The sequence below is a fragment of the Sciurus vulgaris genome (assembly GCF_902686455.1).
Source record: "Sciurus vulgaris genome assembly, chromosome: 1".
Taxonomy (NCBI): domain Eukaryota; kingdom Metazoa; phylum Chordata; class Mammalia; order Rodentia; family Sciuridae; genus Sciurus; species Sciurus vulgaris.
The window spans coordinates 196,037,786-196,051,683 of record NC_136461.1 but is presented as its reverse complement, the minus strand read 5'-3'; the positions used below and the strand labels follow the sequence as shown (position 1 = coordinate 196,051,683).

Sequence of the window (13,898 nt, the reverse complement as noted above, 5' to 3'; positions counted from 1 at the left end):
GCTGGGCTCTTGGTGTCTTGCCCACCTGAGATGGACGGTTCTTTCCAGAGCCTGACCCTCTCCAAACAGCAAGTCAGAGGACAACCTAACCAGAAAACATCCTACCTGACCTCTCCTCATCAGGAGCCCGTTTACACCTTAGCACTCCACCTACAGGAAAGGGAGGAAGTGGGTCTGCCAGAATCCTTCAATACAACATCCACCACCAAGTAGTGGTTTCCAGAGCAGGGCAGGGTGGGGAGGATTCTGGAGCACAGTGGGGTTCAGAGTGTGCAGAGCCTCCCAGATGGTAAATACAAACACGAGAACTCCCTGATAGCGAAACTGGAAACTTCTTCCCCACCAAGACCCCGGTCGTGACAGATCCGAGCCTCGTGAGGGTTGTCTGTGGTGCCTTCTCATTTGCTTGACCCCTACCTCACACCCTGCGCCTGGCACCCCCGCGGGTGCCCCCCATATGCCAGGTTCCACTCCTCCCCATTCTTCTTTTGCTCCCACCTTCCCTTTGCCTCAAGACTTGCCCCCTCTGCCTTAGTACAATGGCTTGCAGGGAACTGACCTCCTGACACACACCCCACACATCAGTCCTTCCTGGCCCACATTTGCTTCTGAGTCTGAAACACCCTCACTCCCAGAGATGCTGGTGTGCACCGCCTGATTTTTCCTTCCTAGGTTCTGTTGCTGGTTCCCTGGTTACCTTTGTGGTCTGGCAGTGGGACAGGAATGTGACTTTGGCAAAAGGGTCTGAAAGTCCATTGCTGTCAGCTGCGATGAGGCCCCGGGCTTGGTACATGTGAGCTCTCAGCTGGAAGGTATGCTGGGCTGCGGACAAATTGTGGGAAGGGCAGACGTTAGTGGGCTTGCTGGGAGCCGCATGAGCAAGGTCCGAACGTGACGTGTATATCTGCCACCTTCCCTGTGGTGGCAGTGGGGAGCCGGAAGGGGTGCCGTTCATGGAGCACTTGGGGAACAGGTGCTCTCCTTGGTGTTTCTGCAAGCTGGGTGCCTTACTCTTCACAATGTCCTTGTGGAATATATATATATATATATATATATATATATATATATATATTTATTAATATATATATTTATATATATATAAAATTATTCCCCTTTTATGGATGAGGATGGTCCACAAAATGGTTAAAATACTTCCCCAAGTTTGTAGGGCCTGAATTTTACTTTTGTCTGATTCTAAAATCACTTCTGTTTCTAAAATATTGTATTTTATTCCCTATAATTCTCCTGTTCGCAATTGTGTGTGTGTGTGTGTGTGTGTGTGTGTGTGTGTGTGTGTGTGTGTGTGTGAGGGGCTGCTCCACAAGTAGCTTTTATTTCAATAAACTCAATAGATGTCTTGAGACACCCACTTGTCCATTCCTCCACTCTGCCAGCAAAACACATTAAATACCTGCTGTGTATAGTCTTGCTCTTGGTCTTTAAGACAGTCCTGGTCTCTAAGGGTTCTGGTGTAACTAAGATAGTCCTTGCCTTTATGGAACTCCCAGGAGACAGAAGAAAAGACAAGCATCCAATCACAGTGGCAGAAAGCCAGGGGTGAGTGTCCTGGGAGAAATAGGCAGGGAGCAAGACAGGTAAAGGGCAGGAGTGAGCCCACCTGTTTGACAGAATGGAAGCAGAGAAAAGGATGCAGGTTGGAGTAGAGCAGGGTTCAACTGGGAAACCTAGAGGAGAGTTGAGTTGCTCCTACTCTTTGGTTCATGGGACTTCATGACCACTGGCTCCTCCAAGAACCTCTTTTAAAAAAAATTCATTGATTCCATTTTACCTCCTTACCATGCCCTCTCTTTCCTGTCTTTCCCAAAGGTTTTATGTTCAGTGTATATCCATATCTTTGAATGGACAGGGGGCTGGTAAATAGGAACTCTTGCACACCAATTTTAAATAGCTCTACTTAGTTAAATGAAGGGTGGAAATGCCCTGGGAACACCACCCCCACCAGGCACACCCAACATACTCTCAGGCGTATATCAAATAGGCCTGTAAAGGAACCTGTACGTGGTTATAACCTTTTCTGTGCCTTTATTTCCTTGTCTGTGAAATGGGGGTAGTAAGAGCTACCCACAAGGCTATTATAGGGGGCTAAGGGGTGAAGATGGTGCCTGGCACATGGAGAGAACTTCAAAAGTGGTGTGAAGATGCGGGTGTGCTGCTACTCTCGCTCACTGCAGGGTGACCAGCCGGGTGAGTGGCTGGAAACAACCTGTGTGTCCCTCCCGCAGGGGAGGTTAAGCAATGAGAGGCAGCAGGTTAGAAGTCCACTTAGCAAAAGACATGGCTCTCAAGAATCTAGTACCTAGTGAAAAAAGCAAGCAGCCTGAGAAATGTAACAAAACTCTTCATAAAGAATACATGCACACAACAGAGCAATTTGCACTCACCAAACCACAGTCAAATACGAAAGGCGGACTCCAGGGCAGGTGGCACTGCCCTTTGAGCAGAGTCCTAAAGGGTGATAGCATTTGATTGGCAGAGATGGATGGCTCAAGCAGTCGTCACAGGATGAATGAAGACAAGCACAGAAACTAACTCAACTCCAGGCCATGGATGGGCAGGAATATGGTCTAGTCTGACCACAGTATACAGTCCCAGGCAGTGGTGGGCATACTGCCAAGGGCCGTGGAGGCCTGAATGAGGCACTGGAACTGAGTTTAGCAGGCTATAGGGGGTTCTTGATGGGAAGGAGAGAACGATTCCTTTGAACTCAGTTCTAGAGCCATCTCCCTATACAGATACCAGTGAACTCACATGTGGACGGGCTACACCCTGGTGACAAGAGTCCCTTGAAATGGCAGCATTCAACAATGGAAAGCTCAGCAGAGAGCACAGAGTTTCCTGACAAGAGCATGTTAGAAGACAGCCCACGTGTCCCTTAGCATACTACAGAGCTGGGAATGAACTTGGAAATGTCTCATTACCTGAGAATGTCCCCCAGCTTCCCCTGAAATTTTAGCAGAGCTCCCAATTAAAGCCACACGCGCACAACTCTAGGGAGCTCCACTTACTTAGACTAAGCCTTTGGTTTTTTGAAATCTGGATTCTTACCAGTTCTGCTCCTTTGACTAATCTAGCTGCCTCCCCACACACCGGTGGTCCAGCTCCCATGACATGGTTCACTTTCCCCTTGTGGTTTTAGAGACATGTTTGATTGTCCCACCAGTGGGTCATGATCACCTCTCACTCATCTCTACACCCACTACCAGTTTTGCCACCACACCTTCCATATATGGGTGCAAACTAATTAATTGCTGAATGGATATTCTCTGGAGCAGAAAATCTCCAGTAGGGATGGAAGGCAGCCAATGCTGTCAATGTCAGTGCACAGCAGAAAAAGTTTATTAGGTTACTCCAGGAAAGCAGTGTGCTGTAGAAGGTCAGAAAGCAATGGGAAAGTCTCTCCTCTCCTCTGAATTCTTAGTTGCTAGAAGAGCAAAAAGTATCTTGGTCCTTGGGTCTCTAGAGATAGTGTTTACAGAAATATGAAGATAACTTCATGGGGGTGTTATTTGTCCAAAGATTAAAAACTCTCTAAAGGTAGGATGAAAAACAGAAAGAAATCAGGGATTGGAGATGGGTTTCTTCATCATTTACTAACTGTCTGATCTTGGGGAATTTTTAAGCCTCTCTGGATATTTACCTCTCCATAAAATGAGGAAACCTTCCAGGGTTGGTGTGAGAAATGAAAGAAACCTTGTGTATCCAGTACAGGGTACAATACTTGACACATAGTAGGTATGATGCATTTTCAAAAACACAATGCTCCTAGGTATTGGCTTTAGGCACAGACACCACAAGCTGAGACCCTGGATGTGTATCTTCGGAACCTTGACTTCTCAATGACTGAGCCACTTAGACTCCCCTGGAAATCAAGGCCACCAACATCAGAGAAGCCTTGTGCACCCAAGGAGACCTCGGTGTGCACCAAGTTCTGCAGCCCTCCCAACGTTGCCTCAACTCAAAGCTCAGCGTCAGTGGAAGGCAAGGTAAAACTGCAACCTGCTTTATCTGCATCTGGCAACAAAAAGTCATGCAAAGTAAAGCAATTTGGAACCAGAAAGCAAAATGAAATCATGAAGCATTAATATTTATAATAAAATTCAAAATTGTATGAAAATGTAAACACAATGGTACTCACAAAAAAACGACCATGTAGAAGAAAAGGTTCCATAAAGTACGCTGACCTTCTAGAAGCAGCCTAGCCAAGAACTGAGCTAGAGAAACATGAGTGACCCCACCAATGCCAGTCTTCCCTGGGTAACTCCTGGGACATGAAAGAGCTCAAGCCTCAATGCCACATCAAAAGGAGAATCTGCCTTAATTCCATAGGTCACATCAGCACACAGACGTGCTGAGACTTCTTTAAAAGATACATTTTACTTAAAATGCAAACTCAACCTATATAGTCCACCTATGAAGGAGCTCAAACTGCTTCTTCTTCATTAACAGAGAAGCATCGATGTTTATTCCAGATGTGTTTAGTGACTTCAGTTTCTACATTTAAATGGAACACTGGAAGGCAGAAAGAACCAGAAACTGCCTTACAGAAGGCAAAGAAGTCGATTCTAGAACAATGTGCAAGCTGCTCATGCAAGCTGCCCTCCGTGCCATTTCCACAGAAGCCCACCATGGGCGTGTAATGCCCCTCTGCCCAGCGGGAACCATACCTTGGTAGAGCAGGTTGCATGGAGGGTGATTGATGCCAGCCGTTTTGGGGGGTATTTCTGCTTCATAACCTGCTGGCAAGTTGTCCAGAATGGCACCGGAGTATCGGAGGGAGCCCAGCCACAGGTACACATCCACTTTTGCTTGCACTGACCAACCAGGGGGCCGTTTCCCAGGAAGCTGGGGAAAGAATACAAGGAAGACTGCTTCGTTAGCAGGAGACAATGTGAACCTCACTCTGAGAAAAGAGATCCTTCCTGGAGACATGCCTGGGAGTCTGCTCAGTCATTCTTGAAGACTCTGCTTGTGTTAAAATGAGAGAAGTGGCCTCAGTTGTCATACTGCACAACCCCAGAGGAGGATCCAGGTTTTGGGGGGCCTGAGGCTTATACATGCAGTGTGCTAAGCACGTCCAAGCCCTGGATCACGCAAACCTAACAGGTACATACATTTATTGCCCGTTTCCTAAATGAGGAAATTTAGGCTCAGAGAAATTAAGTGAGTTGTCTGAGGTCTGTTTGTAAGTGGCAGAACCAAGATTCAAGCCAAAGAGATGATTCTAAATCTAGACTCTTGCCTCTGAACCCCACAGCCCACTTCCTCACCACACAGAGTTGGAGGCTTGTTCCTGAACTTCCCCCAGGTCTTCGTGCAGTCCAAGGAACCTCCCTGGCCTGCTGGGCCCGTCAGGCCTGCCTGGACACCTGTACTTCTTCCTTCCTCCTGCAGGGTGGGTTCACTGCTTCCTCTACTGGGAATGTGCTCAGGTCTGTGTGTGATTTTCTGTGTTTACGTTTGTATGGCTGTGTGTGGTGTGTGTGACCTGGAGTGTGTGCACACACAATACACATGTCCATCTGTGCCTATGTATATGCGGGGCTGTGTATATTCTCAGGTCCTAAGGACACAACTCAATACACACACAGCATCCCCTTTATGTGGTGGTCACCAGGTATGGGGACTCCCCGTTCCCATCTAGAGTCCCAGGTTCCGACTTGCTGGCGAGGCCCTCACTGGAGAACAGCAGGTGGCTCTTAAGACATGGCTGCCTCTCCGGATTTTGTTGACTCTTCTAAGAGCCTCTTCGGAGCGATGCTGAGAATTTCCTCCCAGAGGCCTCTCCATTCTCCACCACTTCCTGACCGTGGAGAATCACAGAATCCTGTTATGACAGGCCAGAACTTGCCTGGACAATTTCCAAGGCTCCCCCAGAGAACCTCTAACTTCAAAATTGAGCGTGACTGTTGGCTTTTTTATCTTGCTCTGTGGGTTCCATGAGTGGATTTGGAGCAACTCAATTCAGCACCTACTGCAAGTGCTGCCGGGCCTTTGCTGCAGGAGAGGCAGGAGACCACTGCAGTGGCCAAGACACAGCCTGGCCCTGCCTCCAAGAGCCACATCCAGACAAGGAGGCCCACCAGACCTGCATTCCTTACTCAAATGGAGAGAGAGAAATTCCAAAGGTGCAGAGAAGGGGCGACCAGCGCTTCCACCCTTTCTTTAAAATTCCAACACAGCTGTGCCTCTTTGCCATGATTCTGGTTTCACTTTCTGAAGTTTCAGTTATCTGGGCTCTAAAACTATTACATGGGAAATTTCAGAAATCAAGAATTCGTGAGTTTTATTACAGTATGTTGTTACAATTGTTCTATTTTATTTAGTTATTATTGTCAATCTCTGTGCCTAATTTATAAATTCAACTTTATGACAGGTGTGTATGTAGAGAAAAGACCATAGGCTGGGTAGGATTTGGTACTGCTGCCATTTCAGGCACCCGCTGAGGGTCTTGGGACGCATCTCCCATGGTTGGGGGCTGGGGCACTCCATTTGCTGAGCTATCATGAGCCCCTGGGAGGTGACCAGTCTGAGAGCATCCTAGGAAGAGGAAAGGACGTGAGAGAAGGCCCAGCAACAGGGGCTCAGGTAAATTCAGTGCCCGAATGTCACCGAGAGCTTTCAGAAAGGGACTCACACCAGCGAGGCTGACCGCTGGACAGAGGACGAGAGAGGCCAGGAGCCGGCGCCTTGTGTGGAGGAGTTGGGGCTTTACTCTTCAGGGAGAAGGATAGCACTCTTCATTCAGCTCAAAAAAACACAAATGCGATAGGGTCATTTTGAGGCTAATAAAGGCAACTACTCTCCAACCTGTGATTTTTTTTAATTATAAGAAGATAAATAATTATATTCATCACTTCTCTAGTAATAGCAGGTACAGTGAATGGAGCACTTGTTGAATTACATAAATGTTTACTGAGAGGGCCAGGGAGGAAGCTCAGGGGTAAGTACTTGCTCATGCACGAGGCCTGCTTTCCCCGCAGCACTGGAGGGAGAGGGAGAGGGAGAGGGGGAGGGGGAGGGGGAGGGGGAGGGGAGGGGGAGGGTGAGAGAAGGAAAGGTGGAGAGAGAGAGAGAGAGAGGACTGAAAGTCCTTTTGTCCTAGTAAAAGCCAAGACTCTGCCGCTGGCAGATATCATTAGGGCACCAGTTCATAAAGGCAGAACTCTTGTCTGTTGCCTCACAGTGATGTCCCCGGTGCCTACAGGAGTGTCCAGGAAGAATGTGGTAACTAACTCTCTGTTGAGTGAATAAGCCTTTACTTACTTTTCTAACATTAATGATATTTGACACATGTCAAGCACTTACATTGTTCTAGGCCCTGGTCTAATGTTTCTTCCTTCACACGGAATGTTCTAGTAACAGTTCTATATACTGTTAAGTCACTGTTTATCATTTGGTCTCCCAATAACTCTATGAAGTAGATACATTTTTATTAAGCATATTTTACAGATAAAGAAATATGAGTTCAGAGAGGTTAAGACAACGTCCAAGGTCACAGAGCAAGGCAGGATTAGAGCCAACACTGAAACCCAGCTCTACCTGGCTCTAGAGCCCAGACCAGTCAGTGACCCTCACACATGGCTGTGTGTGTCAGTGCATGAGAACCGCCTGGGCAGCCAGGTAAGAAGTCAGTGTTGAGATTTTGCACCTCTTCCTGCTGGTGCCGATCTGCTGGTCTCCAGCCCACTGTTCCCCACTGTAAGGCTCTTAACACACCAGGCTACCACTACCCCAACCTGCCCACAAGCAGGTCTGAAACTTTTTTGCTTCTTAATGCAAAATGAGAACCACAAGAGAAAACATCTGTCCTTTCTACTGCTATTAAGCAAAGCGGATGCGTACGAAGTCACAGCTAGAACCAAAAACTCAGTGAACACCTGGACAGTGTTCCACCAGGACTTCGGCTGCGCTCCAGGAGACTGCAACTTGTATGTAAAAAGATAAGCAACTTGACATCACGGTGACACCATGCAGAGTCTGAAGCCTGCGAGCTGGCTTCCCTCAGCGTTCCCCGCACTTCCCCGGGGCCTGCAACCCATTTTGAATTTGCTGTGCACTTCCAGCCTGGCGTGTGTCTGTCCCTGCTTCCCTCCTCTGCCCCACTCTCCTTCCCTTCTCAGGAGCCCCTGAAGACTGACCAGTCACTACAAGGTCTTGACCTTCGAGAACAGGACAGAAAGATAGGAAAAAAGAAAACATGCAGAGAAAAATAACTAAAAATGCAAAAGTGCTTAAAAAAAAAAAAATTTTGATCACAGACATATAAATATTGCATGAGATGGGATGCTAAAGCCTCAGCCTCTGCCTCGCCCGTCCACCTCCCACCAGGGTCCTGGTCGTGCCAGCTGGCTTAAAAGACAGTACACGACTTGGCAAGTCAGGGAAAGGAGAGAGAGTGGCAGGCCATGCAGACTGTGCTGAAGCTGGTCAATCAGTGCTCATAAGAGAGAGGGTCTTGGTCACGGACAGGTTCCACTCTGGGGCAGGACCCAGAAAGATGCCTTTAGCCACGCTTCTTTTTACATCCTGGGGAAAACTGGAGGCCAGAGAAGAGGAGAAGGACACAAGGTATGGAGCAGAAGGTAGGACGGGGCTGGCGGCAGAGTGAGAGGGGTCGGCTCAGCACAAGAGGGGACTGAGTGCCACCCTCTGGGGCTCTGAGTGCATCCAGCTCCTTCCTCAGGACGCGTTGCCTTTGGTAACAAATTTCCTCTTCCACCTTTCTGGCCATCAGGGTCATAGTGGAAAAGAGACTGAAAGGAGAGAGCTGGTTTCCTTGAATAATGGATTGGACTGAGGTCTGCAAATTCTGATCCACCATCTTTAGTAGCTTCATGAACATATTTAAATGAGAGGGGAAGAGAGATCATGGAGCCCGGGACCGTGAGACCTTGATTACATCACAGAACAACCTGGCTTAGCAGTGCCACTCCAGATGACACACTTTTGTTTCTTCCTAATTCCCAGTCCCCAAACTGGACCCCAGAGAACCAGAAGTTTCCTAAAATGTATAGATAGTTATCCTCGGGGAGCAAGTTTGGCAAACATGGATGTTGAACCTGTTCCCTGACCGTGGGACTTCCTGTAACCTTCCATGGGTGGATGGGCACAGAACTGGGGTTTCCAAGGTCACAACCGCAGCTCCTCAAGGTATAAACACGGGATGTTCATGGAGCCACTCAAAGGAAAACAGTGCACTAGAATCCACTCTGAGGAATCTGTGGGGTAGAGATTTACATTCTTGGCTTTTTCCCACTTCCTAATTCCCCACCCAGAAACCAGACTGAGTGGCAGGTGTGGGAAGACTATGTTTCCCTGCGGCAGCCCTTGCTTTTCAGACGTCCCAATTCAGGGAGGGGAAGGGACACGAAAGGAGGCAGTGGGTGGGAGGGAGTTAAAATCAGGGTGGCAATCAAAACAGGAAGGAAAAGAGATTTGCTGAATCATTGAATCAAGGCATGTCATCACGTAGGTATAATTGAATTCAACAAGATTTAGAGAGCTGTGACCCAGAGACACCCCAGTGTCAAAAGGAAAACATAAATAAAGAAAGGAGCCAAGGTTGGTAGACAGGTTGATGAATGGCACAGGGCACAGCTCTGTTCTCTGTCACGTCTGTCGTCTGGCTTTATTTGACAGCTGTTCTTTGTTCTAATTTTAAATAGTGCCAGGATACATCAAAATATTTAGGAGAGAGTAACTTTATACTATTTTCTAGTATTTTTAGTACTGGGCCTTTTGAAATGGTTTGCTATTTTTAAGACAAATGTTTCCTGTCTCTCTAACATTCCCTGAATGGAAAAAATTAAAGAAAATTCCTGATATTTGTGGTGAAGGACTTGAATGAAAATTTTCATGTTTTCAGTAAACGCTTTTCTGGGAGTGGGTTTAAAAATTATTTTCCCTGCATGACAGAAAATAACATGCAGAGCCACAAACAACTGATGGCACGTGAAGGGGGCACACCACTGCAGCAAGGTTCTCCAGGATGCTGGTGACCGGTTGTCTGAGCATTTAGCCAGTGAGCAAACCTGTGTTCCTTGTTCAGATTTGTTCACTAAATTCTCACAACCATTCCACGAATAGGTGGAAAATGGGATGAATAGTGTTTAAACAGAAGAAGAATGTTAAGCAACTTGCCCAGGATCAGATAGCCAAGGGATATTGGCCCTGGAATTCTTTTATAGGTTGAATTATGTTCCCCCCAAATTCATTTGTTGAAGTCCTAATCCTCAGTACTCAGGGTGTTACCTTATTTGGAAATAGGGTCATTGTGGATGTAATTAGTTCAGTTAGAATGATATTGTATTGGGGTAGACTCCAAATCCAACATGACTAATGCCATACGATAAAAAGAAAGTCACATGAAGATACAGGCACACACCCAAAAAGAATGCTGTACAAATATTGATGCCAGTGGAATGTGCCCCGGACCAGAACTAACTAGAAGCTAGGAGAGAGGGCTGGAACCATTCTCTCCTGACACCTTTAGAGGGAGCATGGCCCTGTCAACAGCTTGATTTGGGACTTCCAGTCTTCAGAATTTGAGGGGCAATCCCTTCCTGTTACTTAAGCTAGTTCATGTACGATACTTTGTTACGACACCCCTAGCAAACTAGCATGAATGCCCACCCAGGTTCTCCCCAGTCAATGACATGCTCTAAATTAAGACCCCACCCTGGGTCTCATGCTCAAAGCCTGGGCCCTTCCATGTGCAGCACCCAACGAGCACAGAGACACTCGCCTCTCTATGCTGGACAGCACTCAGAGGCTACGAATACAGCTGCCCACTGCCGTATCTGTATCATGGGTTGCCCAGCATCTATGGACACCTGGAAAGGTGAGGGGCACATCACAGACTTCCATTTAGGAACTGTTTCCCTGTAATGTCTACTGGAACCTCTCTCGTCTCTCCTCTCCTCTTATCCCCAATTTGAATCACAAGGGACAAGGAGCTCTGGTTGTCTTCATACCTTTGAAAGCCCCGGGGAAGAGTCAGAGACACAGGCACACACTCCAAATCCTGAGCCATTCAGAAAAATAGACGTTTCCGTCTCTTAGTCAGAAACAGTGCGGACTTACTTTGAGGAAGAGAGTCTGGATCCTCCCGCAGAGCTTGCCCATCTGCTCCTGGACGGGGGAGAAGAGCAGGTCTTTGGCGGCCAGGCGGGCATATGCCACTCGCTTGTTGTTGCTGAGCATCCAGATGAAGACGTCGGGGATGGTGTGCTGTGGCTGCGTGGCAGAGGGAAGGGGATCCTCAGGTCGGGGCTTAGCAAAAGTGCTTCCAGAGTCCTCCCAGCCAGAAGGAGGCCCTCCTCCGTGAAGCTAATACCGAGACCTAAGCCATCTGGGGACTTATGCAGTCAGCAGGGGCAGAAGAAGAGGAAGCCTTGAGAAGAGGAAGCCTTGGGTGGTGAATTAGAAGTTCATCTAAATCTCAGATGCCAAATTGCTCACTGCGCTTTGAGGACATGCAGGTTGGACCCATGATTTGGAGTTGGTGGCCTGCTTTTCTCCATCGGTAGAACAAACATTTTTCTATGATTCCCTATGAATTTCTTTTTCCAATGCAGTAATAATGACCTAGCTTCTTAGCATTAGACCTTTTCAGGGCCAGGTAGTATTTCCAGAATATTCAGATGAAAAGATATAACCAAAAGATTGGCAAGTTCAAAGCCAGCTTCAGCAAAAGCAAGGCACTAAGTGACTCCGTGAGACTCTGTTTCTAAATAAAATACAAACCAGGGCTAGGGATGTGGCTTAGTGGTTGAGTACCCCCAAGTTAAATTCCTGATACTCCCACCCCAGATAAAAACATCTACTAGGAACTTTATAGCTAAAATATAATTGCCAAATATTTAAGTGGTTAATTCAGGAGAATTAAATTAGACTAAAATGCACATTAGACTTTAAAGAGAAGCTAATCAAGATAGGAACTGCAGACTTCCATACCAGTGGCTCATTATGTTGTGTCTGAAATGCTCATTGCTGAGCCAACATAATTATCCAAATTAAAAGAAGCTATGCAGTTATAAAGTAGGCTTGACACCTGGACTGTAAGCAGATGCCCTGCCTTCCTCACCCTTGACAGTCAGGTATAATTGGTACCCAAAAGGGGTGTCCAGCTCTTCTCTCTGATATGGGAACAGCGACAGTATGGTTTTTTTGGCCCAGAGTTGGTCAATCTCAGAGCTTACAGCTCAATGCCTGATTTAAAACTTCTGGGTTCTCATTAAAATCCCTTGTCTGCTGACTGCCTGGCTCACTGTTTAATATGCCTCCAGGGAGCAAATGATTTGATATAAGAATTAAAGCTTTCTAGAACAACAGAAGCAGTAAATCTTTTCCTCTCTCTGAAACCGCCCCCCCCAATCCCTGGCTCCCAAAGTTTCTATACATTTGCAGCCTTCAAGCAAGAAGAATGTGACAGAAGCAAATACGAGGATTTTTAAAGTCGTTCTAGAAGTCACCAGAAGATAGTTTACAACCAACTTATTTAAATGGGATGCTGGTTGGATGTGGTGGTGTGCACCTATAATCCCTGGAACTCAGGAGGCTGAGGAAGGAGGATTGCAAGTTTGAGGCCAGCCTCAGCAATTTAGCAGGGCTCGAAGCAACTTAGTGAGACCCTGACTCAAAATAAAAAATAAAAGTGTTTAAGGATACAGCTCAGTGGTAAAGCTCTCCCAGATTCAGTCCTCAGTATCACAAAGAGAAAGAGAGAGAGAGAGAGATGCTGTTTGACCTTTCTTTTTGGACTTGAGTTTAAATCCTCTTATAGTTGAAAACCAATCAAAGTTCCCACCATCAAAGGGCTTATTTTGCCGTTTTGTGAGTCTGTTTGGGAACACAACTTTAATTTGGTGAATCCTCAGGATTTGTAGAAAATTCAATAAAGCTGTACACATTTGGCTTAATTTAAAAATCTCTTTTCTCATCCCTAAACTAATAGTGCCTGCTCAGGTCAGCTCAGCAGGGCTTTTCCCTTACCCAGCACCCAGCCCTGGTGAGGAAGACATTTAGTCAAGCCTTCCAGATGAGGTTCGCCTTGAGAGTTGATTACCTCGTCAACCAGAAAGCGGATTTTTTCCACAAAGTTTTGGGCTTCGTGGATCATTTCATCAAGAGAGAACCTTTTCTTGTGCTGCTCAAGGATTCCCTTGGCTTCCGTGGCCATCGCCTCCTAAAACAGGACAAGAGTCAGAGTAGATCTTTCTGGAAGTCTGGGCAATGAGTGCTGTTCTGATGCTGGAGAGCCCTGAGTGGGCTTCATGCTCCACACTGAGCAGTTTTAGGGCCAACCACTACTCATGCTGCCCATTTGATAGAAACTTCTTGGGAAACTTTTTTTCACTTAGCATGATTTTCTCCATTTCCATCCATTTATTTCCCTTATTTCATTCTTCTTTATGGCTTAGTAAAACTCTATTGTGTATGTAGACCACATTTTCTTAATCCATTCATCTACTGATGGGCATCTGGGTTGATTCCATAATTTGGCTACTGTGAATTGCGGTATCTCTATAGGATGTGGATTTTAGATCTTTTGGATAAACACTGAGGAAAGTAATAGCTGGGTCATATGGTGTCTAGTCCTAGTTTTCTGAAGAATCCCCACATTGCTTTAGAGTGATTGTACTAATTTGCAGTCCCACCAGCAACGTAAGAGTGTACCTTCTCCCCACATCCTCACCAGCATTTATTATTATTCATGTTCTTGATCACTGCCACCCTGACTGCAGTGAGATGAAATCTTAGTGTAGTTCTGATTTTCATTTCCCTAATTGATAGAGATGCTGAATATTTTTTTCATAGATTTTTTTGGCCATTTGTGTGAAATGTTTTGAGTCATTGGTTCAGCCCACATTTATGAG

The 13,898-nt window shown here is 46.5% G+C and overlaps 1 protein-coding gene and 1 long non-coding RNA gene across 2 annotated transcripts in view; one reads left to right on the top strand and one right to left on the bottom strand.

Annotated features, from left to right (window-relative positions):
* Positions 1–13,898, bottom strand: part of FER1L6 (fer-1 like family member 6) — a 149,093-nt gene that overhangs the window by 61,343 nt on the left and 73,852 nt on the right. The window contains exons 17-20 of the mRNA XM_079134392.1: positions 13,088–13,207; positions 11,104–11,256; positions 4,686–4,863; positions 698–822 (exon numbers count right to left, since the gene is read on the bottom strand). Of these exons, the coding sequence (XP_078990518.1) occupies positions 698–822; positions 4,686–4,863; positions 11,104–11,256; positions 13,088–13,207 (576 nt within the window). The remainder of the gene's footprint in view (positions 1–697; positions 823–4,685; positions 4,864–11,103; positions 11,257–13,087; positions 13,208–13,898) is intronic.
* The window catches only part of LOC306657920, a 34,429-nt gene continuing 28,939 nt past the window's right edge, over positions 8,409–13,898 (top strand). Inside the window, exon 1 of the long non-coding RNA XR_013762919.1 lies at positions 8,409–8,603. This is a non-coding gene — a long non-coding RNA (uncharacterized lncRNA). The remainder of the gene's footprint in view (positions 8,604–13,898) is intronic.